This window comes from Guillardia theta, assembly GCF_000315625.1.
Source record: "Guillardia theta CCMP2712 unplaced genomic scaffold GUITHscaffold_45, whole genome shotgun sequence".
In the NCBI taxonomy this organism is placed as follows: Eukaryota; class Cryptophyceae; order Pyrenomonadales; family Geminigeraceae; genus Guillardia; species Guillardia theta.
Window position 1 is genome coordinate 251797 of NW_005434629.1, and position 16627 is coordinate 268423.

A 16627-nucleotide genomic window follows, 5' to 3' on the forward strand; every position below is an offset into this window, starting at 1 on the left:
TTGCTGCTGCAGCTTGCTTCATGTTCTCCGCTGCTGCTCGATCCAACGACGAGAAAGTTCGTGCGAACGTGAGGCCTTCCAACCCTCCCCCCTTTCCTGCACCTCTCCCCATCACCTCCCCCTCACCTCCTCGTCTTGGTCTCTCCCCCCCAGTCTCTCCCTCACTTCTCCTTGTCTACTAGGTCACCAACAGCGGGGCTCCTCTCCTTATCGTCATGGCGCTGAAACATTTCAGTGAAGGTGATGGATACTCCCTCCTCTGCTCCCGCACCCCCTGCTCTCCTTCCTGCTCTTGTTCCTCCTTTGCTCCAGCTCTCGCTCCTCCCCTCCTCTCGCTCCCACTCATTCCTCATCTGCTTGCGCAGCTCAAGGAGACGTTCAGCCAGTCCTTCGACGGGTCGTGCATGCGCTGAGGATGGTAGGGACGAAGGGCGAATGTTGAGCTCTGACTAGGCGCACAGGCAAGGATCGAAGACCCAGGCACTGCTGGAGCCATCCGCTTGGCAGGTCTGACAAGGAGGAGGAGGGAGGGGAGGGAAAGGAAGGTGATGAGGATGAGGATGATGATGATGAGGATGAGGAGGAGGAGGAGGAGGAGAGGGGAGCGGGGTTGAGATTAGTGGATAGAAGAGTTTAGGAGGCAGGTGTAAGGGAGGAGGGTCGTGCTGGAAGGAGAGAGCTCCAGGAATTCTCATAAGCTGCAGGAGCGCCGGAGGCTCTGACGCGAGTGATGGAGAGGCACAGGGAAAACCTGATGCTGGTGAAGAATGCGAGGTGAGAGGAGGAGAGGAGATGAGAAGAAGGAGGGAAGATGAAGAGAGAGGAGAGAGCAGGGGAAAGGAAGGGAGGGGAGGGAGGTGGTGACGGGAAGGGGTTGGCAATGGTTGGAGGATGGAGAGGATGGAGAGGAGGGAGGAGGAGGAGGAGGGGGAATGAATCTGCGCACACTGCAGGGCAGCGTTGAGCGTGCTGGAGGAGCACCAGGTAGACTTGTAGTTGATATTCTTTTTCTTCCTCTCCATGTACAATAGAAAAACAAAACGAGAGGAGGCGGCCAGAGGAGGTCGTTACTTGCAGATGGGCTCGCATGCTTTCTTTCCCTGCGTCCCTCAACGTCAGATCTCCTCCTCTCCCTCCTCTTCAACGTACAATCTGCTCCGTTGCTGAGAAGTCGGAGAGAATACTGTCACACGATGTCAGAATGACCGTCTTCCTGCTGCTTCCTCCTCACCTTTCACGCAAAGCTTGCATCTGAGCTGCAATCTGTACACGTCCTCAGCCTTGGCAACCAGCGCCTCTCCGCCACCCCACTCCCCTTCCTCCTCCTTACCTGAGCTCTCTTCGCGGGAGAAAGACGTTTGGAAGAGCTTGAGCTACACAAGACAAGTCAGCCTGACAATCAACCGCCCTCCTTTCAAATCCCTCCCCATCCCATTCGCTCCGTCCCCGACCTCATTCCCCATACCTTCCAAGGTTTGCTACTGCTCCAGGCGAGATGCCGGTGGAAGAGGAGGAGTCCGTCTGTGAGAGGTCTGTCTCCTGTCCTAAGCCACCGGGGACCTGCGCGGGGGACGGGGAACCCGAAGAGAAGATCTTCCATAGACTATCTCCTCCTCCTCCTCCTCCTACGCTGCTCGGGATGGAGCTCGCCCGCGTCTCCGTCACTCCCTGCTGTTCATCTCACTCACTTCCTTACCATAGCCACGTTCACGGGCGATGCCGGCCTCACCTGAGCAGCAGTACTGCTGGGGTATGTCGGGGGTGCGTACGGCTGGGGGTAGGAGTAAGCCTGCTGGGGGTAGGAGTAGGGCTGCTGCTGGGGGTAGGAGTAGGGCTGCTGGGGGTAGGAGTAGGCCGCCTGGGGCTGGGCATAAGGATAGTAGGCCGTTGGAGCTGCTGCCGTCAACGCGGGGTATCTTGGGGGGTACTGATAACCAGCAGGGGACGGGTAGGTGGCCGAAGCTGGGGCTGGGTAGCTCGGAGCGTAAGGGTAGGGAGCAGGAGCCTCAGGGTACTGGCCAGCTGCCGAGTAGGCGAACGCCTGCTGGTAGGGTGGAGGAGCCATGGGCTGCTGCTGGAGCACAAGAGTGAGCAGGAGGGGGAGCTGAGAGAAAGTGCGAACCGCCGGGTATGCCGGGTAGGGTGAAACGACTTGAGCAAGCTGCGGGGTCCTCGCCGGCCCGTTCCCAGCTGAGTCAAGAGCGTCCGGGCCCTTGGCAAGCAGTTCCCTAAGGACTCGTGAGCACTCGAAGGAGGGTTGGCAGCCACTCACCGGTCGTAGCTGGAGAGCATGCCCTCCGGGTTCCCCCCCTTCGACCCTCCTGTAGCATGGATGATGCCCGGGTTGCGGTGCTGTGCCTTCGCGTCAGCTCACTAGTTGGGACCGGGCAAAGACCACCTGAATCCTGCCTCTCGTCCTAACAGCCGTTGAAGATTGGGATGGACTGGACCACGGTCAAGACAGAGTAGAAGAAGAGCAACATGGAAGAAGGAGTGGAGACGAGCAAGGGGAAGGATATATTAGAAGGCGTGAACGAGCTTGGAAAGGATGATTACCCATGCTGATGACGCTCACGAAGACTTCGTCGTTCCTGAGGCTGTGAGCTTGTCAGACTTTCACAATAACAAGGCAGGTAGAGCCACCGTCAAAGCATTCTGAAGCACGTAGTTGTCCGTAGTGCCTTTGTTCTTGTGCATGAGCTAGGGCGATAGTCAGAGCAGTCAACCCATGGCGCCTCTGCATTCAGACCTGCTTGATCTTCGCAACTATCAAGTCATCGGTTTGATCTTGCAGACCCTTCTTCAACTGCTTCGCCTGCAGAAAAAGCAAAGGTGAGCTCAAGATAAGAAGGCTCTGTCTCGACCAACCTGGTATGACTCCATCTCCTGTACCGCTGCCACAAGGCCTCTTGTCGTGAGCTTGTGATTCTTGATCTCACTCTCGAGCGTCTGTGCGCGGTTTGTCTTCTTGGAGCTGAACTCGCGTCACGAACTAGATGGCAATGCAACACGGAGACGGAGCAACGTGAGCTCACCCTTTGAGTGACTTGAGGTAGTTGGATGCAGCGATGATCCCTGCCGGTCACGCTCAGAGGGGACGAGTGAGTGCATCTTGGTTCACCCTTGGCTGAGTTAGCCACTGGCATCCTTGTAAGCAGCGAGGTGTCAGGCGCAGCTGCGTCTCCGTTGTCCGAGGCTCCTTTACCATGCTGTGAGAGAATCAGCGAAGAGAGCAAGTGAAGGCTGAGAAGATTGTTACAGCAGTCGATGACTTGACCGCTTTCTGATGTTGCGCATGAAGCTTGGTGACCTGCGTGTCTTCATCAACTGTTGCATCAACCAACCAGCTTCACCTTCTTCAACGCCTCATACTTCTGCCTGGCGTCATGCAAGATGTTGTCTGCTTCATCGAGCTGGAGCACTTGAATAAGCTCTGGAAGGCGCAGGCGCAAGTGCATGCACAAACCTGACCCACAGTCGCATCCCCACGAGCCGATGGTATCTATAACCATGCAGGTCAAAGAGTAGTAGAGGAATTGTCTAGCAGTATACCCGCACATCATCCTTGTTCTTCGCCTTCCCCGTCTTGCTCTTGAAGTTCTCAGCTGACTTGCTCAACTGTAGACCCAGCAGTGAGCTCATTGAGGAGCTGGAGGAAACCAGCACGAACCAGAAACGTGCCGCTGTTGCTTGACGGTCGTGCACCCTCCCATTGCAGGAGGGCCACGACTGCAATGCAAGCCAGTAGGAAGAAAGCCAATGGAGCCTTTGAGTTCAGCTCAGACACTAGCATGTCATCCGGTGCCATCTCACCTTTGCCATCTTCACGACCATCTCTTCCCGTCCACTCAATCAGGGCAGCATGACTTCCCACAACTTGAAGCTCGTCAGATTACAATCGCTCCCCATTAGACATTTGACGCGAACATGGTCATGGCACTCATCTAGCAGTGTGACTTGCTAAGTGTTTTTCGCGAATGGAATGCAAAGATCTTAGTGCGCACTACACCTACACAACGGTTTATCTCGCTCTTCTACCTATGTCCTCGCCTCCTTCTTTTTTACCTATATCCTCACACTCGCATTCCTCTCCCCATTCCTTCCCTTTCTCTTTTTCTCCTCGCTTCTCTTGCTCCCCCGCGACCTCCCCCCTCCCCCCCCCTCGACACCCCAATCTGTCTCTGTCTCTGTCCAACCACCTGCCCTCTCCCCTTTCTCTCTTCTTTCTTCCTTTCTCGCTCCTCTCCATGATCCATTGTATCATTCCTCCTGATCTACGCATCTCTCTCTTCTCCATCTTCCCTCCCCCTCCTCTCCTCCTGTCCCTTCTTTCTCTCTTGTTCCCGCACAGCCTTGCCATCACGACGTGTCTCTTCATTAAGTAACGGAATATAACGGGTGTCTCCAAGACAGGGGGGCAGGCCGAGCCCGGGACTGGCCCAGGCCCGGCCCGGGCCGGGCCGGGCGGCACGGCCCGTGACGGTGGCCCGGGCCGCCGTGACACACCGGGTGCCAGTTGGCAGGATTGGGTTTGGTTCTCGCTGTCTTTTCTCTTCTCGCCGTTTGGCCAGTGCGACAGTGTCAGGGTCAAGCCTACGACTCTCAGGGCCGCCTGATTGTCCGTCCTCGTACTGATCGGATTTTTAACTCAGTTCTTCAAAGTACTGTACGGTAACAGAGTCACGGTGGCCCCGCCCGCGGCCCGGGCGCGGCGCCCGCCGGGTCACCGGGCCGGCGGCCGCCAGTCCGGGCCGCTCAGCGGCTCGGACCAGCCTGCCCGGGGCGGGCCCGGCCGGGTCAACCGTTGCCAGTGAGGGGTTTTGGTAACGACTGAGATTGGATGATGGTGCGGCCCCCGGGCCCCCCGGGGCGGCCGGCGGCGGCCCGGCCGTACAAGTGCGGCCGCGGCCCGGCAGAGTCACGGCGGCCCCGCGGCGGCGGCCCTGCAGTGCAGTGCGCCCGCCCCACCCGGGCCATAGCGGCACTCCGAGGCTCACTGACAGTACCGGCGTACGTTGCCAACGGTTGTCCGAGTCAGCCGGAGTGCCTCACTGTGCGGCCGGGCCTGCCGCCAGCCCGGAGTCACGGTTTGCCGCCGGGCCGGGCGGGCCGGCGCGGCGTCACTGAGTCACGGGCCCGGCCCGCCGGGGCCCGGTTGACTCACGGCATGCAGTATGACTCAGCCTGGTACGGTAGCACGGACTCGCCGGTAGCACGCCGGCCCCGCGGAGCCGTGACCTGCCAGGCTGGCCCGGCCTGCCCGGCCGCCGGGAGAGGCTGGCCCACGGTGGGCGTCAGTCAGGCTGAGCTCGGACTCGGAGCCGGAGTGAAAACCGTGTCGGTCACCCGGTGGACTGCCCGGCAGACTCTCAGCCTGGCAGAGTCAGGCCCGGCCGGAAGACTTACTGGTCACGGCGGCCGGTCTGACCGTCGGACTTTGAGTAATAACTTGAAAAGCCTAAAAGGCTTTCATGTGTGACGTTTTTTTAGTCACGTCATAATGAGCGGCACTGATGGGGGTAAATCGGTAATAATCATAATAATAATAATTGGTCTGTGATTATAAAATTAAAATTAAGCAACCCCCTTCAAATATTAGTTACTATAACAACTTTCTAGTAATAGTTTGAACACACGGACATCCCCACTGGGGTTCCTAGCGCACTGATAGGACTCGGTGCTAGCCGGGCAGTTGACAGGGGTAATTAGTACCCTGGGGGGGGGGCGGGGGATTTTAGCAGCTGCACGTGACGTGCTTGGGTCGCAAAGGGGGGGGTGTCAACTACTGGTATGGGGGAGGTGGGGGTATCCTCGGAACTCCGGGGGACATGTAGCTGGGGGTTATTTGAGAGATGAAAAGAGATCTTTTCAGAATCTCCACCACCCCGTTTAATACAGCCACTTGAAGGGGTCAGTCTGATCATTGCTGGCTAGCTGGCGATTGGGCTGGTCCGTCCAATCGCCGAAGATGGCGAAAAGGATGAAGCAGCAGCTGATGATGGTGATGATGGTGATGATGCATGCAACCTCCTCCTCCTCCTCCTCCTCCTCCTCCTCCTCCTCCTCCTCCTCCTCCTCCTCCTCCTCTCCCAATTCAGAATCTTCATCTCAGAACTCCTCTTGTCTACGGTGCAATGCCTCCCCTTTTCTCAATGGACCCCGCCTGTGCTCTTCGCCGATCCCAGCCTCTCTGTGCCCCTGCAGCAAGTCTGCATCGCTGTCAATGGCCCCAGTGTCCGGCGAGAGAGGCTGGTCTATGCGCTGGCAGCTCATGGATGTGAGCTCTCCAGCAGTGCAGCAGCTCTCCTTAGACGTAGACTTGTCATCTCTCCCTGCTCTCGTGCCGTGGGTGGTGCAAGTGCAGTTGCGTCAAGGGATGGAGGTGCTCGCAGTGAAGGAGTACCTGGTTGATGAGCATGCGTTATCTCACGGCTCAGGATGCCTTGCATTCGTCTACGAGGACGCGAGCCCTGGCACGTATGTCTTCATGGTCGTCCTGCACCGGATGGGAGGCGACGAGGTGGAGGTTGTTGCCATCGGGGATCACAGTGTGCAGGTCGTGAATGCGTCTGAGCCGGAGATGCTTATGGAGCATGCGACCGTGCAGGAGAGCGAGATGTCCATCTCCATCCGCCTGCGGGGGATGACTGGGAACAACCTCCTGCTTGTCCTCCTTGTCACCGAGGTGAACTCGCTGGCGCAGTCCAGGGAGATGCTGGTACTGCGCATCAACAGCTCCGAGCATGCGCAGGACGTGCGAGTCTCAGCTCCGGGAGGAAGCGAGTATCTGATATTGGCGACGGTCTCGGAGCTCGAGAGCCAAGTCAACAGCTCCCTCACTCCCATCCTCACAGTCCGTAAGTTCCTCAAGGTATCGAGGTGCGACAGGATCTGCGTGCTTGAGGACGATTTCTCGCGCTCGCTGCGGCAACCAGCAGACAGCAGGAGCCCCGAAGCTGCTTCCTCCCCCCGTCCCGCCAGTGCAGAGACTCGCTTCCAGCCTCATCCGGAGGAAGTGCTGTGCAACCTGATGACGAGCCTCAGTCCTGAGCATCTCGTGGCGGGGGCTCCATTCAAGGTTTGGATCAGAGCAGGAGGCCTGGTGGCTGGTGGCAGGTACAGGATCCACGTGTCCTTCAGGCACAAAGAGACGCAGGTTGTCCTCTTCCACAAGGCGGTTGTCTTTGTTGCCGATGGCTCGACAGGCTCGGGGAGAGAGGTGGAGTTCGATGTCTCGTCCGCATGGTCCGAGCAAGTGGTGATGGTTTCGGTCTTGTACGACTTCTTTGCAGAGCGCGAGAGTGAGGATACGTTGCTTGCGCAACTATCGCGCAAAGTTGAAGCCCTGCAGCCCTGCATGGTCTCATACCTGTGGACCTCCGGGCAACCTCTCTTCCAGGGTCAGGTGCCGTACCAGCGATCTCCTTTCTCCATGTCAGTCAGGGTGACCAGGAGGCTGCCCGAAGATGAGCTGGGCTTGACATTGTCAACCGTCGCCACCCTTGACAGAGCTGTTGCGCTCATCAATTCTGCGGCGCAGTGGAATGAGCACGTGGCGGTCGCCTTCTACGCCCGGAGCGTGTCAGAGCAGGAGCAGATCAAGAAGATAGTGCAGCAGACACTAGGGCCATGGTTCACTGAGAGAAACAAGACGCTAGAAGCTGCTCTCCTGACGTCTTGCCCTGACAAGGACAAACCTGGTATTCCCTTGGTGTTTCCGATCAACATGCTCAGAAAGATCTCATGTGCGATAGCTCGCACGGACTTGGTCCTGTACGCGGACGTAGACATGCTCGCGTCGGATTGGCTGGCGTCCAACATACGGCAGGCCTACCAGGACGGAAAGGTTGGGCCGACGGAGCTGCTGGTGATCCCCTCCTTCAAGTCCTCCGAGGCCTGGCCCATGGAAGCCGGCATCTCCCTAGAGCAGCAGCGGATGCGCGTCGAGCCCGTCTCGATCTCCATGGACGCTTTGCGGCTCAACTTCCAGAGGCGTCAGGTGTGGATCCCCGGACTTGTGGGGGGCATGTGGTCAACGGCTGGCAGATGGCACGAATCTGGTGTGTTCCATGCGGGTACTGAGTACGACAGGTGGATGGAGGCAGAGGAGACGTACCAGGTCAAGTACATCCTTGGCTACGAGCCCTACGTGGTGGTCAACCGGACCGCCTGGCGGGGGAGCCACGGGGTCGGGCTGTACGACGATCGCTTTGTGCATTGGGGATGGGACAAGGTTTCCTTCGGGTTGGAGGCTTGCAACCTGGGGTACACCTTCACGGTTCTCCCCAAGAGCTTCCTCGTCCATGGGTCGTCGGGGATCACCGGCGTTGAGCACTTTGTGTTTGACAAGCTCGACATCGTTGTGCATCCCCAGCAGGGGGTTGACACCAGCTGGGGACCCCCAGACACACACGGCCGGGAGCTGCTGCAAAGCCTCGTGTCAGACTACTACACAGACGTGCAGCCCCATGTGCCAATCCGCTCCTGCCTCATCAGAGCGTTTAAGGACGACAAGTGCGACAGCAGCAGCATCCACCTCGTCCAGAGCACGACGTTGGAGCTCGTGGGCAACGAGCACCTCATCCATCTTGACATCTTCGGGCTTTCGAGAGCGACTGGATACCAGGTGTCGGTGCGGGCATACAGACACACCGACAAGGGCGAGGCTGAGGAGGACGGGAGCTTCTTCCTCTTGCTGCCCGACACTCTTGTTGACGACCCTCACGGGATGTCGGTGTCAGTCGGGAGGCTCTCGCCGGGGCTTCACAGGGTACGAGTGGAGCTAAAGGATCTGCATGCGGCGAGGCTCCTGCAGGACAAGGCGATCCTTGCGTGGGATGAGCACAAGTACGAGGTACCCGACAGACACTGAGGGCCGACGATTACAGTGACTGACGTATCACAAGCAACTCGGCGTGTTATTCTTTCACTCCTCTCTCTCCTTGGCTTCATGCCTACCCGGTCTCAAAAGATTCCGTGAAGGACCGGGCATAGCACTCATTATTATTTCTTGCGATGAGCTGTATAGCATCAGGTCTAATTCTAGTAAATCCGCCACTTCTCCATCGATACTTTTAACCGTTCTCAACACGTCTCATCACACAGGGTATTCTCCATTTCCTCTTCCTCTTTACAATTTGCTTGCCGTCTTGCTTGCACCTTCGACGAGTATACACACCGACAGCAGCTCTGTACATCTTTCCTTCCTCCTTACTGCATGCTCAGCTCATTCTGCATCTCGAAAAGAGTTCGCTCCTCAGCAAACGCATCCCAGAGCGCCTGTTGACCCTCTCCATGGCAGCCGCTTCCGACGCTGAGATTCTCTATCAACTCTCGTACTCCCCTTACAAAAGCAAGACAAACCAGGAATGCAAGTTGGTCCAAAACGACGGGTCTTGTTGGAACGACTCACGCCATATCTCCCTTTCCTGTCACAATTTCCACTCACATGAGCAAGCATGCAACTCAAGTCACTCACTTCGGCGAAGTGATCCTCCTGCTGGAAGCTCCCCAAGAAATCCTTGGGGTAGATGTCATCCCTCAACGCCCACTGAAACTCCAGTCAAAATTCGTGGAATCAGCCGACAAGGGCGTGCCTGTAGCGCGAGGAACTCCCAGTTCTTCTTGCTAGTGGCGTCGGACGATAGGCTCTCCTCCAGCTCGTGATGCCCGGGATGCACATCACCAAATGCCGGCACCCTAATGCGGCGCTCAGCTTCATGCTGACTGTCAGCAGGAAGGGACGTCCTCACCTGTTCGCAGCAAGGGATACACTTGAGCGACGATGGCCAGGAACGAGAACGAGACCGGCGGCGGGGTGTCCAGTGCAGGTTGCTCGCGCCACGTTGGACCTCAAGGAAACTTGATGCTGCGGTGCAGGAGAGAAGCACAATGAACTCGGAATGGCAGCCAACATAAGCAGGAGATGAACGCTACATCTGACTTGGACCATCGGCTGAACTAATGTTCCAGCAGTAGCTGCTACAAGAATGATGTCAGGGCTCATCAGAATCATGGGGAGTAAGACTGTTGCTAGAGAGGCATTGCTGAAAGACGAAAACTGTTCAAAACAAGGGGGGCTATTGTGCTTCCCCGCTGCAATCCAATGTACTTCATACCACATAGACGTGAAAGAAGAGATGCACCAATATTTCAGGTTACACACCGCATGATTACAATACAAAAATATTGCGCAGAGAAGAAAGGTTTTCTTCTCTTGCTATCTGATATGCAGCAAGGCCAAAGCTCGTCACAAAACCGCAAACCAGGGGAAAAGCAGTCAAAACTTCAGGGGACACTACATAAACAGAGGCAAAGAGCGAGCAGGGGTACATGAAGATGTTGTGACGACTGTCATCTCTCTCTATGCTACTCGTCTCTCTGTCGCTTCTTGTCATGGGCATCACACAAGGGCGGCAACTGCAGCAAAAGGGCAGAGCCATGCCCGTCGCTGCATCACACCTAATAAGCTTGTAGTTGTGAAATATTGTACCCATCTTCGGTTCAGTGGTAGTGATAATGCTATATATTTGTTTTACATTTGTATAAAGTTTATACTTTTAAAAATAACTATTCAAGATCTGGTATGTTCCGTTGGCCCCCGAAGATTCATACAGTACAAACCTCAGGTTTTAGAGAACAAAACAAAATGATTAGCTCATGATGTTTTGATGAAGATTTATTAGCTTGAAGAAGTTTCAATTTTTCAAAAACATTTTAGTTAACCAAAATTAAAACTATTTAGTTTGATATCAGAAGGATCGATGTGCTGTACTGGTAATATTTAAAAAATATATATTGAAAATCCGATATCTTGCTACCTTGTATATAATTATGTATATTCCTTTGACTATTGTATTTCCATGAAATCTGTACCAGACCCAATTAACATTCTAGAAAAACTTGTACAAAACAAAAAATCACAGTACTGTTTTTATCTAAATTTAGAGCCGAAAGTTCTCGAAGTCGAATGGGACCATGTCGCATACCCACCCCACCCCATAGTTGAAATGCACCCTCTCCTTATCACCCTATGTCGGACTGCAATGACATGGTTGTAAGTACCGGTTCATTGACCATCCGCTACTCTTTATCACAGTACCCCACCCACTTAATTGTACCATAACCTAGCCTCTGATTTTGCAGTGAACAGGACCGGTACTGGATCCGAACTCCCTGTAGATAAAAAGCTTCCCGTTCCGATCCGTAGATCCATACTTTCACTCGCGTCCCTCGCTCGCCTCGCCCCTCGTTCCTCGCTCTAGCTTTCGTCTGAAGCACTTGTCCTCCTTCGTTGCCTGCCTCTCCTCTCCACACACCCGCATCCATGATGATGTACAGCTCCAGGACTACGTTGCTAAGCCTCGTGCTCTTTGCTTGCCTCCTCCCATCGTTCGCGACCAGCTGGGGAATCACCATGAGCCCCGCTCACTTCTTCGACCTGAACACTCGGTCGTTTCCAAACCCACGAAACATCATGAAGACTTTCGACCAGCTCGAGAGTGAGACTGACAGCATGCTCCGATCGTTCCTCGAGTATGCTGACGACATGGTGGGGACCGAGGTCGCTGAGACTGAAAATGCGACTGAAGTTGCCACCGTGAAGTCATCGGACAGACTTCGACTCCGCCCAAGGTTTGACTTGCAGGAGACCGAGGATGGGCACATCCTCACTGTGGCCACGCCCGGGCTGAGCAAGGAGGAGGTGAATGTCGACCTGGTGGAGAACGACGTGTCGCTGGGAGGACCGGTCCTGGTCATCTCGGGTCAGAGCAAGACCAAAGAGAACTCCACTAGGCCGGCCGAGCTCCCGCTCAGGTCCCACTACAAGAAGTTCGACCGTAAGATCAAGCTCCCCGCCGGCACCACCAGAGAAAGCCTCAAGGCGCACTACGAGAATGGGCTGCTGGAAGTCTTTATCAAGGACCATGGCAAGAAGGAAGTTCAGAGCCACAAGATTCCTCTCCTGTGAGATTGACGGGGGAGACTTTGCATGTGCCTGTAAGCAGCTCTCGTTGTCTGCATGTAATAAACAAGTTCACTGTTACCGCCCGCCTCCCTCCTCCCTCGGAAACTTCGGGCGCACGTTCCCCGCTTGTCTCCCCGGCGTGTTTTCACTGTACAAGCGTCTCGACCGTTGCGAGCGTCACCTCAGCCTCTGCGTTTCACCCTCATGCCTCTCAGTCTTGCGTCTTCCCGTCTCCTCCCTCCTCCACCGATCGAACTTTGAACGGATGCGTCCCGAAGGCCTTCGGGTCTCCCGTCGGGTTGACGCTGACGAGGAAGTCAGCAAGGTGCTGCGTGTGCATCCCCTGCCAGTGACCAGCCCCCCACTGCTCCTTGATCGCCTCATGGAGGGGAACGAGCTGATCGCCGAAGCCCAGCCTCTTGTCTCCCGAGTAATCCTGTGAGAAATCGTCAATTGAGAGAAAGCAGAGAGAGAGCTGTCTCCTACCTCAAGCTTGCCGTACATGAGGTGTCGGTTGTCCTCCCCTGCCGGCAACGCCCAGAATCTGTCCCCTATCAGCCCGTGATCGTCGTCCTGCTTCTCCATCTTCACGTTGTGCTCCACCGATCCCGTGTACGTCGATCTCTGCAGCTCCTTGTTGGAGAAGAGCCTCGGCACCATCTTGTCATCTCCTCCCACCAGGTGGTCCCCGAGCTTGCCTCGGTTCGCCTTGGAGAACTCGCTCTCGTCTACTGTCCCTATGAAGTCCTTCGGGGCTTCTCCGCTTGCCATGGCAGACGCAGGGACAGACGTCAGCTGCCCGCTAGCGTCCTCCTGCCTCCTCCCGTATCGGTATGGCACGTCGGGGTTGGTATACTTCCACTCGCTCCCATACATGGTCCGCATGTTCTCCTCCGACGCCGGGTCAAGATGAGCAAAGTGATCGTGATATGTGATCCCGCTCGTCTCCTTGTCGTGCGATGCTGCATCCTCATACCTGACAAGATCATCTCTAGCGAACCTTTCCTGGCGCTGGGGCATAGGAGGACTATCGGACAAGACAGGCTGCGAGGCCGACGATGAGGAGGAGGAGGAGGAGGAGGCTGCCTTTGACTGAACGTTGGCGGGGAGGGCCTTCTTTACAATGGCACCAACAGTGTCCTTGAGTACGGCTGACAGAGCAGATTTGTATCCCTCTGACTCCCCTCGTTGGACTTCCAGGGAAGTTTTCATCTGCTCGATCTCGTGCTTAAGGGGCTCCACTGTCTTGTCCACCTCGGATGCGATCGCCGACTTCATCTGCCTCTCGAATCCTGTCAGAGCCGAACGCAAATCAGCAGCTGAGTTGGCTCGAGGAGTTGGATGGTGAGGAGGTTGAGCCTTTGCGATCTGCTTCTGCTCGTGATGAACGGTTGGCCGTTTCACTTGATGCGCTATGGCCGGCTGCCTCACTTCCCCGCCCGATGTCTTAGCGGCAGCGACTGCGCGGTCGAAGGGAGGGCGAACAATCAAGGAATGAGCTTTGACCTTCACTGCTTCTGACTGCATGACTTTCTTCGCCTGCTGTTCTTGGAAACGTTTCGCTTTCAACATCCTCCTGTGAGACTTCCGCACCCTCGAAGCCGCTCGCTTCACTTGCAACTTCTCCTGCTCTAAGATGCTGTCGAGGTTCTGCTTTGCGTTGTTGGTATTGTGGTTCGATGAATGCTTCGAGAGTTGAGCAGGAGCAACCTGGATCGTCAAGAATGAGAACTTTAGGAAGACGGAGGAAAGCTAGAGATCGATTCACCTCCTTGTGCGTCTTCAACCTCGATGCCTCATGCAGATACTTCTCGGTCAACTGCTTATTGCGGGCAGCCTCCTTCTCCAGCTCCGATTTCTCATCTTCCATCTTCTGCAGGGAATGGGCGACCTGGGACGTTATTGTGAGGAATGGGCAGCTAGCACAAGAGGAGCAGCCTCACGTGAAGGGCCTGTGAGTCAAACGAAGAATCAGCAAGGAGGTTTGCAATAGCCTTGTGGATCGTCATTGACTTGAGCGAAGATTCCAACGAACTCCTTGATCAAATCGATCACCAAGAAGGATGGGGTAGCAAGCTAACACTCACTTGGCCATGTCTCTTGCTTCAATTATCTTCTTCGACTCTGCAACATCCTTCTTTCTTTGCTGTTCGCTACAATGAGCTGATTCTCACTAACAGATGTCAAGTTTACCTCCTTGAGTTTCTCCACTTTACGGCGAATCTCGGCAGCTTTCTTCAGGGTGTCTCGTTTCTTCTCACTATCCATGCGGTCCTTCTTAGAACCAGCCAGAAAGGTCTTGGCATCCTTCAGCGCCTGTTGCTCCCTGCTGAGAGCAGCCTGCTCAATCATGAGCGCCTCGTTCGATCTCACTTGCTTCATCTCGGCTTGAGCAGATTTCTTCTGTTCCTCTGCCTCCTTGGTGAGAGCTTCTTGCTGCTGCAGTTCGTTCTCTAGGGAGCCAAGGAGAGGGTCTTGCTGCACTTGCGCAAGAGACGAAAGCCGAGCTTTCTGCTCCGGTGCCACTCGTCGACCCTTATCAAGGTTCTCTGCTCCAGCCTTGGAGTGGTCCACCTTAACCATCCTCCCTCCATTCCTTGCGATGGCCTTGGTGTAGAGGTCCGGGAAAGCATCTTTCAGCCTATCCAGCCCACTGATCTGAGGAGGATCTTTCACCAGTTTGCTCTCCTTCTCGCCGGATCCTTCAGACTGAGCCATCCTCCTGGCTCTATCGAAACTTCCGCCGTTCCTCTTCATTGCCTTCTCGTAGAGGTCTGGGTCCTTGGCAGCTAGGTTGAGCAGCCCGTTCCCTAGAGCCTCCTGCCCTTGCCCAAGGAATCGCTTCCCTGCCATGTCCTCGCACTTCGGGGAATCAGGGGCACACCAGCTGGCAGGCACCTTGCCAAACTTAGAGATCATGTAGTGCGCCCTCCTTGCCGAGGCCTGGTGACCCGCATCGAACCTGGAGTCCTGCCAACATCCAGTTACAGGAAGCACGTCAAGACAGCTCGGGTTCATTACCAGCCCAGCCAGAAGCCTGTCATCTTCCTCGAGCTGCTTCATCAAGATCGCATCTCCCGCCGAGCTCGACAAGAGTTCAATCCGAGGAACTTTGCCATACCCCATGTACAACAAACAGCATGTCGAAGCCAACATGACCAACAGTGAGCTCCTCAATGGCATGGTCATCTGCAGCAAGGTGTATCAGATACTGATTTTACAGCTTCTTGACCAAGCCATGTTCATATCATAACGGCAAAGCTACGTGAATCCTTCCATTCACAAGAAACTCTTAGCCAATCACATCCATTGGCAAAACGTTCTCCTGTCTTGTCAGGCTCTCTCCATAGGCCGTGCACTAATCTGACTTGCTCCCTACCACACGGACGTCGCTCTCATCCTCCCTTTCCTCACTCTCCTGAGTCCCTCCCCCCCTCTCCCTCCCTCCCTCCCTCCCTTCCTCCCTCCTGCTCATGTTTCTCTTCCTCTGCCTCTCCTTCAAGTACTTGTCGCAAGATGTATGCATCACGACGAAGAGACACGAGGTCTCATACAGCCCGCATTTCCCAGTACAGCCGGTGGCACTTTCGGCCGGGCCGCAGCGCGGCGGCGCGGGGCCGCGCCCCGGGGCCCGGGGCGCCGCGACTCTGTGTGACTCGCCGTGACTGGCCCGGCGGGCCATCAGTTTACTCAAAGTTAAGTTACAAATCAGTACGAGCCCACAGCCATGGTGCTGCCACGTGACTGAGCCGGCGGCCCGGCCGCCCGGCGGGCGCCGGGCCCGGCGTACTAGGCCGCTGACTCAGTGACAGTGAGTCGGACGGTCCGGACTGCCCCGCCCGACTCTTACCACGCCGTTCCGAGCCGGCGGCGCGGCGGCCGGACCGAGCAACGGCCGCGGCGGGTTCCGACGACCGTACGGTTAACGATTCAGCCTGCCACGGCTACAGGCCCTTCTGAACTTGGAGTTCCGAGTTCCGTGGCAGCCTTCGGCTGGCCGCCGGGCGGCCGGGGCTGCCTCCGGGGGCTGCCTCCGCCGGATCGGCCCGCCGGATCATCGGCGCCGGAGAGTGGCACAGTGAGTCACAAGAGTCACCCCGCCTGAGCCTCGGAGGCACTGATGCCAACTCTTACGTTCATGACAGTCATGCTCCCGGCGAATTCACGGTGACGGTGACGGTGAATTTGAACTCTTCTTGGGTGCCAGGTCCTCATTGAAACATTTGTTTAGAAAGAGAAACGTTGGTGCGGCTTGTGTCATTCCTCCACTGACTCCTTCTCCTCCCACCCCGCCCTCTTTCTTCTCCTCCTTCTCTGCCGGGGCCTCTCCCTCTCCCTCTCCCTCTCCCTCTCGCTGTCCGAGTCCCTCTCGCTGTCCCTCTCCCTCTCCCTCTCGCTGTCCCTCTCGCTCTCGCTCTCGCTCTCGCTCTCGAGGGCCTCTCGCTCTCGCTCTCGCTCTCGCTCTCGCTCTCGCTCTCGCTCTAGCTCTCGCTCTCGCTCTCGCTCTCCCTATCGCTCTCGCTCTCGCTCTCGCTCTCGCTCTCGCTCTCGCTCTCGCTCTCGCTCTCGCTCTCGCTCTCGCTCTCCCTCTCGCTCTCGCTCTCGCTCTCCCTCTCGCTCTCGCTCTCGCTCTCCCTCTCCCTCTCGCTCTCGCTCTCG

General features: G+C 56.3%; 6 protein-coding genes across 6 annotated transcripts in view; 3 read left to right on the forward strand and 3 right to left on the reverse strand.

Annotated features, from left to right (window-relative positions):
• The window catches only part of GUITHDRAFT_140357 (hypothetical protein), a gene marked incomplete at both ends in the record, with an annotated part of 5618 nt that extends 4622 nt beyond the window's left edge, over positions 1-996 (forward strand). Inside the window, 5 exons of the mRNA XM_005830517.1 lie at positions 183-240; positions 366-418; positions 462-507; positions 705-774; positions 954-996. Coding sequence (XP_005830574.1) covers positions 183-240; positions 366-418; positions 462-507; positions 705-774; positions 954-996 — 270 coding nt within the window. The remainder of the gene's footprint in view (positions 1-182; positions 241-365; positions 419-461; positions 508-704; positions 775-953) is intronic.
• GUITHDRAFT_163801 (hypothetical protein) lies at positions 989-2134 on the reverse strand. Its single transcript, XM_005830518.1, has 7 exons — positions 2123-2134; positions 1730-2074; positions 1466-1671; positions 1331-1373; positions 1232-1263; positions 1150-1183; positions 989-1100 (listed from the first exon to the last, which is right to left on the reverse strand). Exons 2-7 carry the CDS (start codon positions 2063-2065, stop codon positions 1068-1070), a joined length of 684 nt encoding a protein of 227 aa, XP_005830575.1. The 5' UTR covers positions 2066-2074; positions 2123-2134; the 3' UTR covers positions 989-1067.
• Positions 2135-6223: 4089 nt separating this feature from the next.
• GUITHDRAFT_140359 (hypothetical protein) lies at positions 6224-8872 on the forward strand (the record flags this gene model as incomplete). Its single annotated transcript, XM_005830519.1, has 1 exon — positions 6224-8872. The coding sequence occupies one exon, from the start codon at positions 6224-6226 to the stop codon at positions 8870-8872; it is 2649 nt and encodes an 882-aa protein (XP_005830576.1).
• Positions 8873-9023: 151 nt separating this feature from the next.
• GUITHDRAFT_153213 (hypothetical protein) lies at positions 9024-9983 on the reverse strand. Its single transcript, XM_005830520.1, has 5 exons — positions 9753-9983; positions 9597-9699; positions 9479-9550; positions 9364-9428; positions 9024-9313 (listed from the first exon to the last, which is right to left on the reverse strand). The coding sequence occupies exons 1-5, from the start codon at positions 9950-9952 to the stop codon at positions 9211-9213; spliced, it is 543 nt and encodes a 180-aa protein (XP_005830577.1). The 5' UTR covers positions 9953-9983; the 3' UTR covers positions 9024-9210.
• Positions 9984-11329: 1346 nt separating this feature from the next.
• Positions 11330-11971, forward strand: GUITHDRAFT_110401 (hypothetical protein; the record flags this gene model as incomplete). Its single annotated transcript, XM_005830521.1, has 1 exon — positions 11330-11971. The coding sequence occupies one exon, from the start codon at positions 11330-11332 to the stop codon at positions 11969-11971; it is 642 nt and encodes a 213-aa protein (XP_005830578.1).
• A 208-nt stretch (positions 11972-12179) lies between these two features.
• GUITHDRAFT_110402 (hypothetical protein) lies at positions 12180-15157 on the reverse strand (the record flags this gene model as incomplete). The annotated part of the gene is made up of 7 exons (XM_005830522.1): positions 12180-12404; positions 12455-13678; positions 13737-13859; positions 13912-14005; positions 14056-14114; positions 14162-14938; positions 14990-15157. 7 exons carry the CDS (start codon positions 15155-15157, stop codon positions 12180-12182), a joined length of 2670 nt encoding a protein of 889 aa, XP_005830579.1.
• Between the last annotated feature and the right edge of the window lie 1470 nt (positions 15158-16627).

Bases quoted from the DNA above. Each gene is read 5' to 3' on its own strand.
- GUITHDRAFT_153213 (XM_005830520.1), bottom strand. From the start codon at position 9,952: ATGGTCCAAGTCAGATGTAGCGTTCATCTCCTGCTTATGTTGGCTGCC. The intron at 9,429-9,478 runs GTGAGTGACTTG...AAATTGTGACAG, and splicing joins AGGAGGATCACTTCGCCGAA to GAAAGGGAGATATGGCGTGA. The intron at 9,314-9,363 runs GTTTGTCTTGCT...AGAGAATCTCAG, and splicing joins TGGACCAACTTGCATTCCTG to CGTCGGAAGCGGCTGCCATG.
- GUITHDRAFT_163801 (XM_005830518.1), bottom strand. From the start codon at position 2,065: ATGGCTCCTCCACCCTACCAGCAGGCGTTCGCCTACTCGGCAGCTGGC. The intron at 1,264-1,330 runs GTAAGGAGGAGG...GGACGTGTACAG, and splicing joins CTCCCGCGAAGAGAGCTCAG to ATTGCAGCTCAGATGCAAGC. The intron at 1,184-1,231 runs GTGAGGAGGAAG...ATCGTGTGACAG, and splicing joins ATGCAAGCTTTGCGTGAAAG to TATTCTCTCCGACTTCTCAG.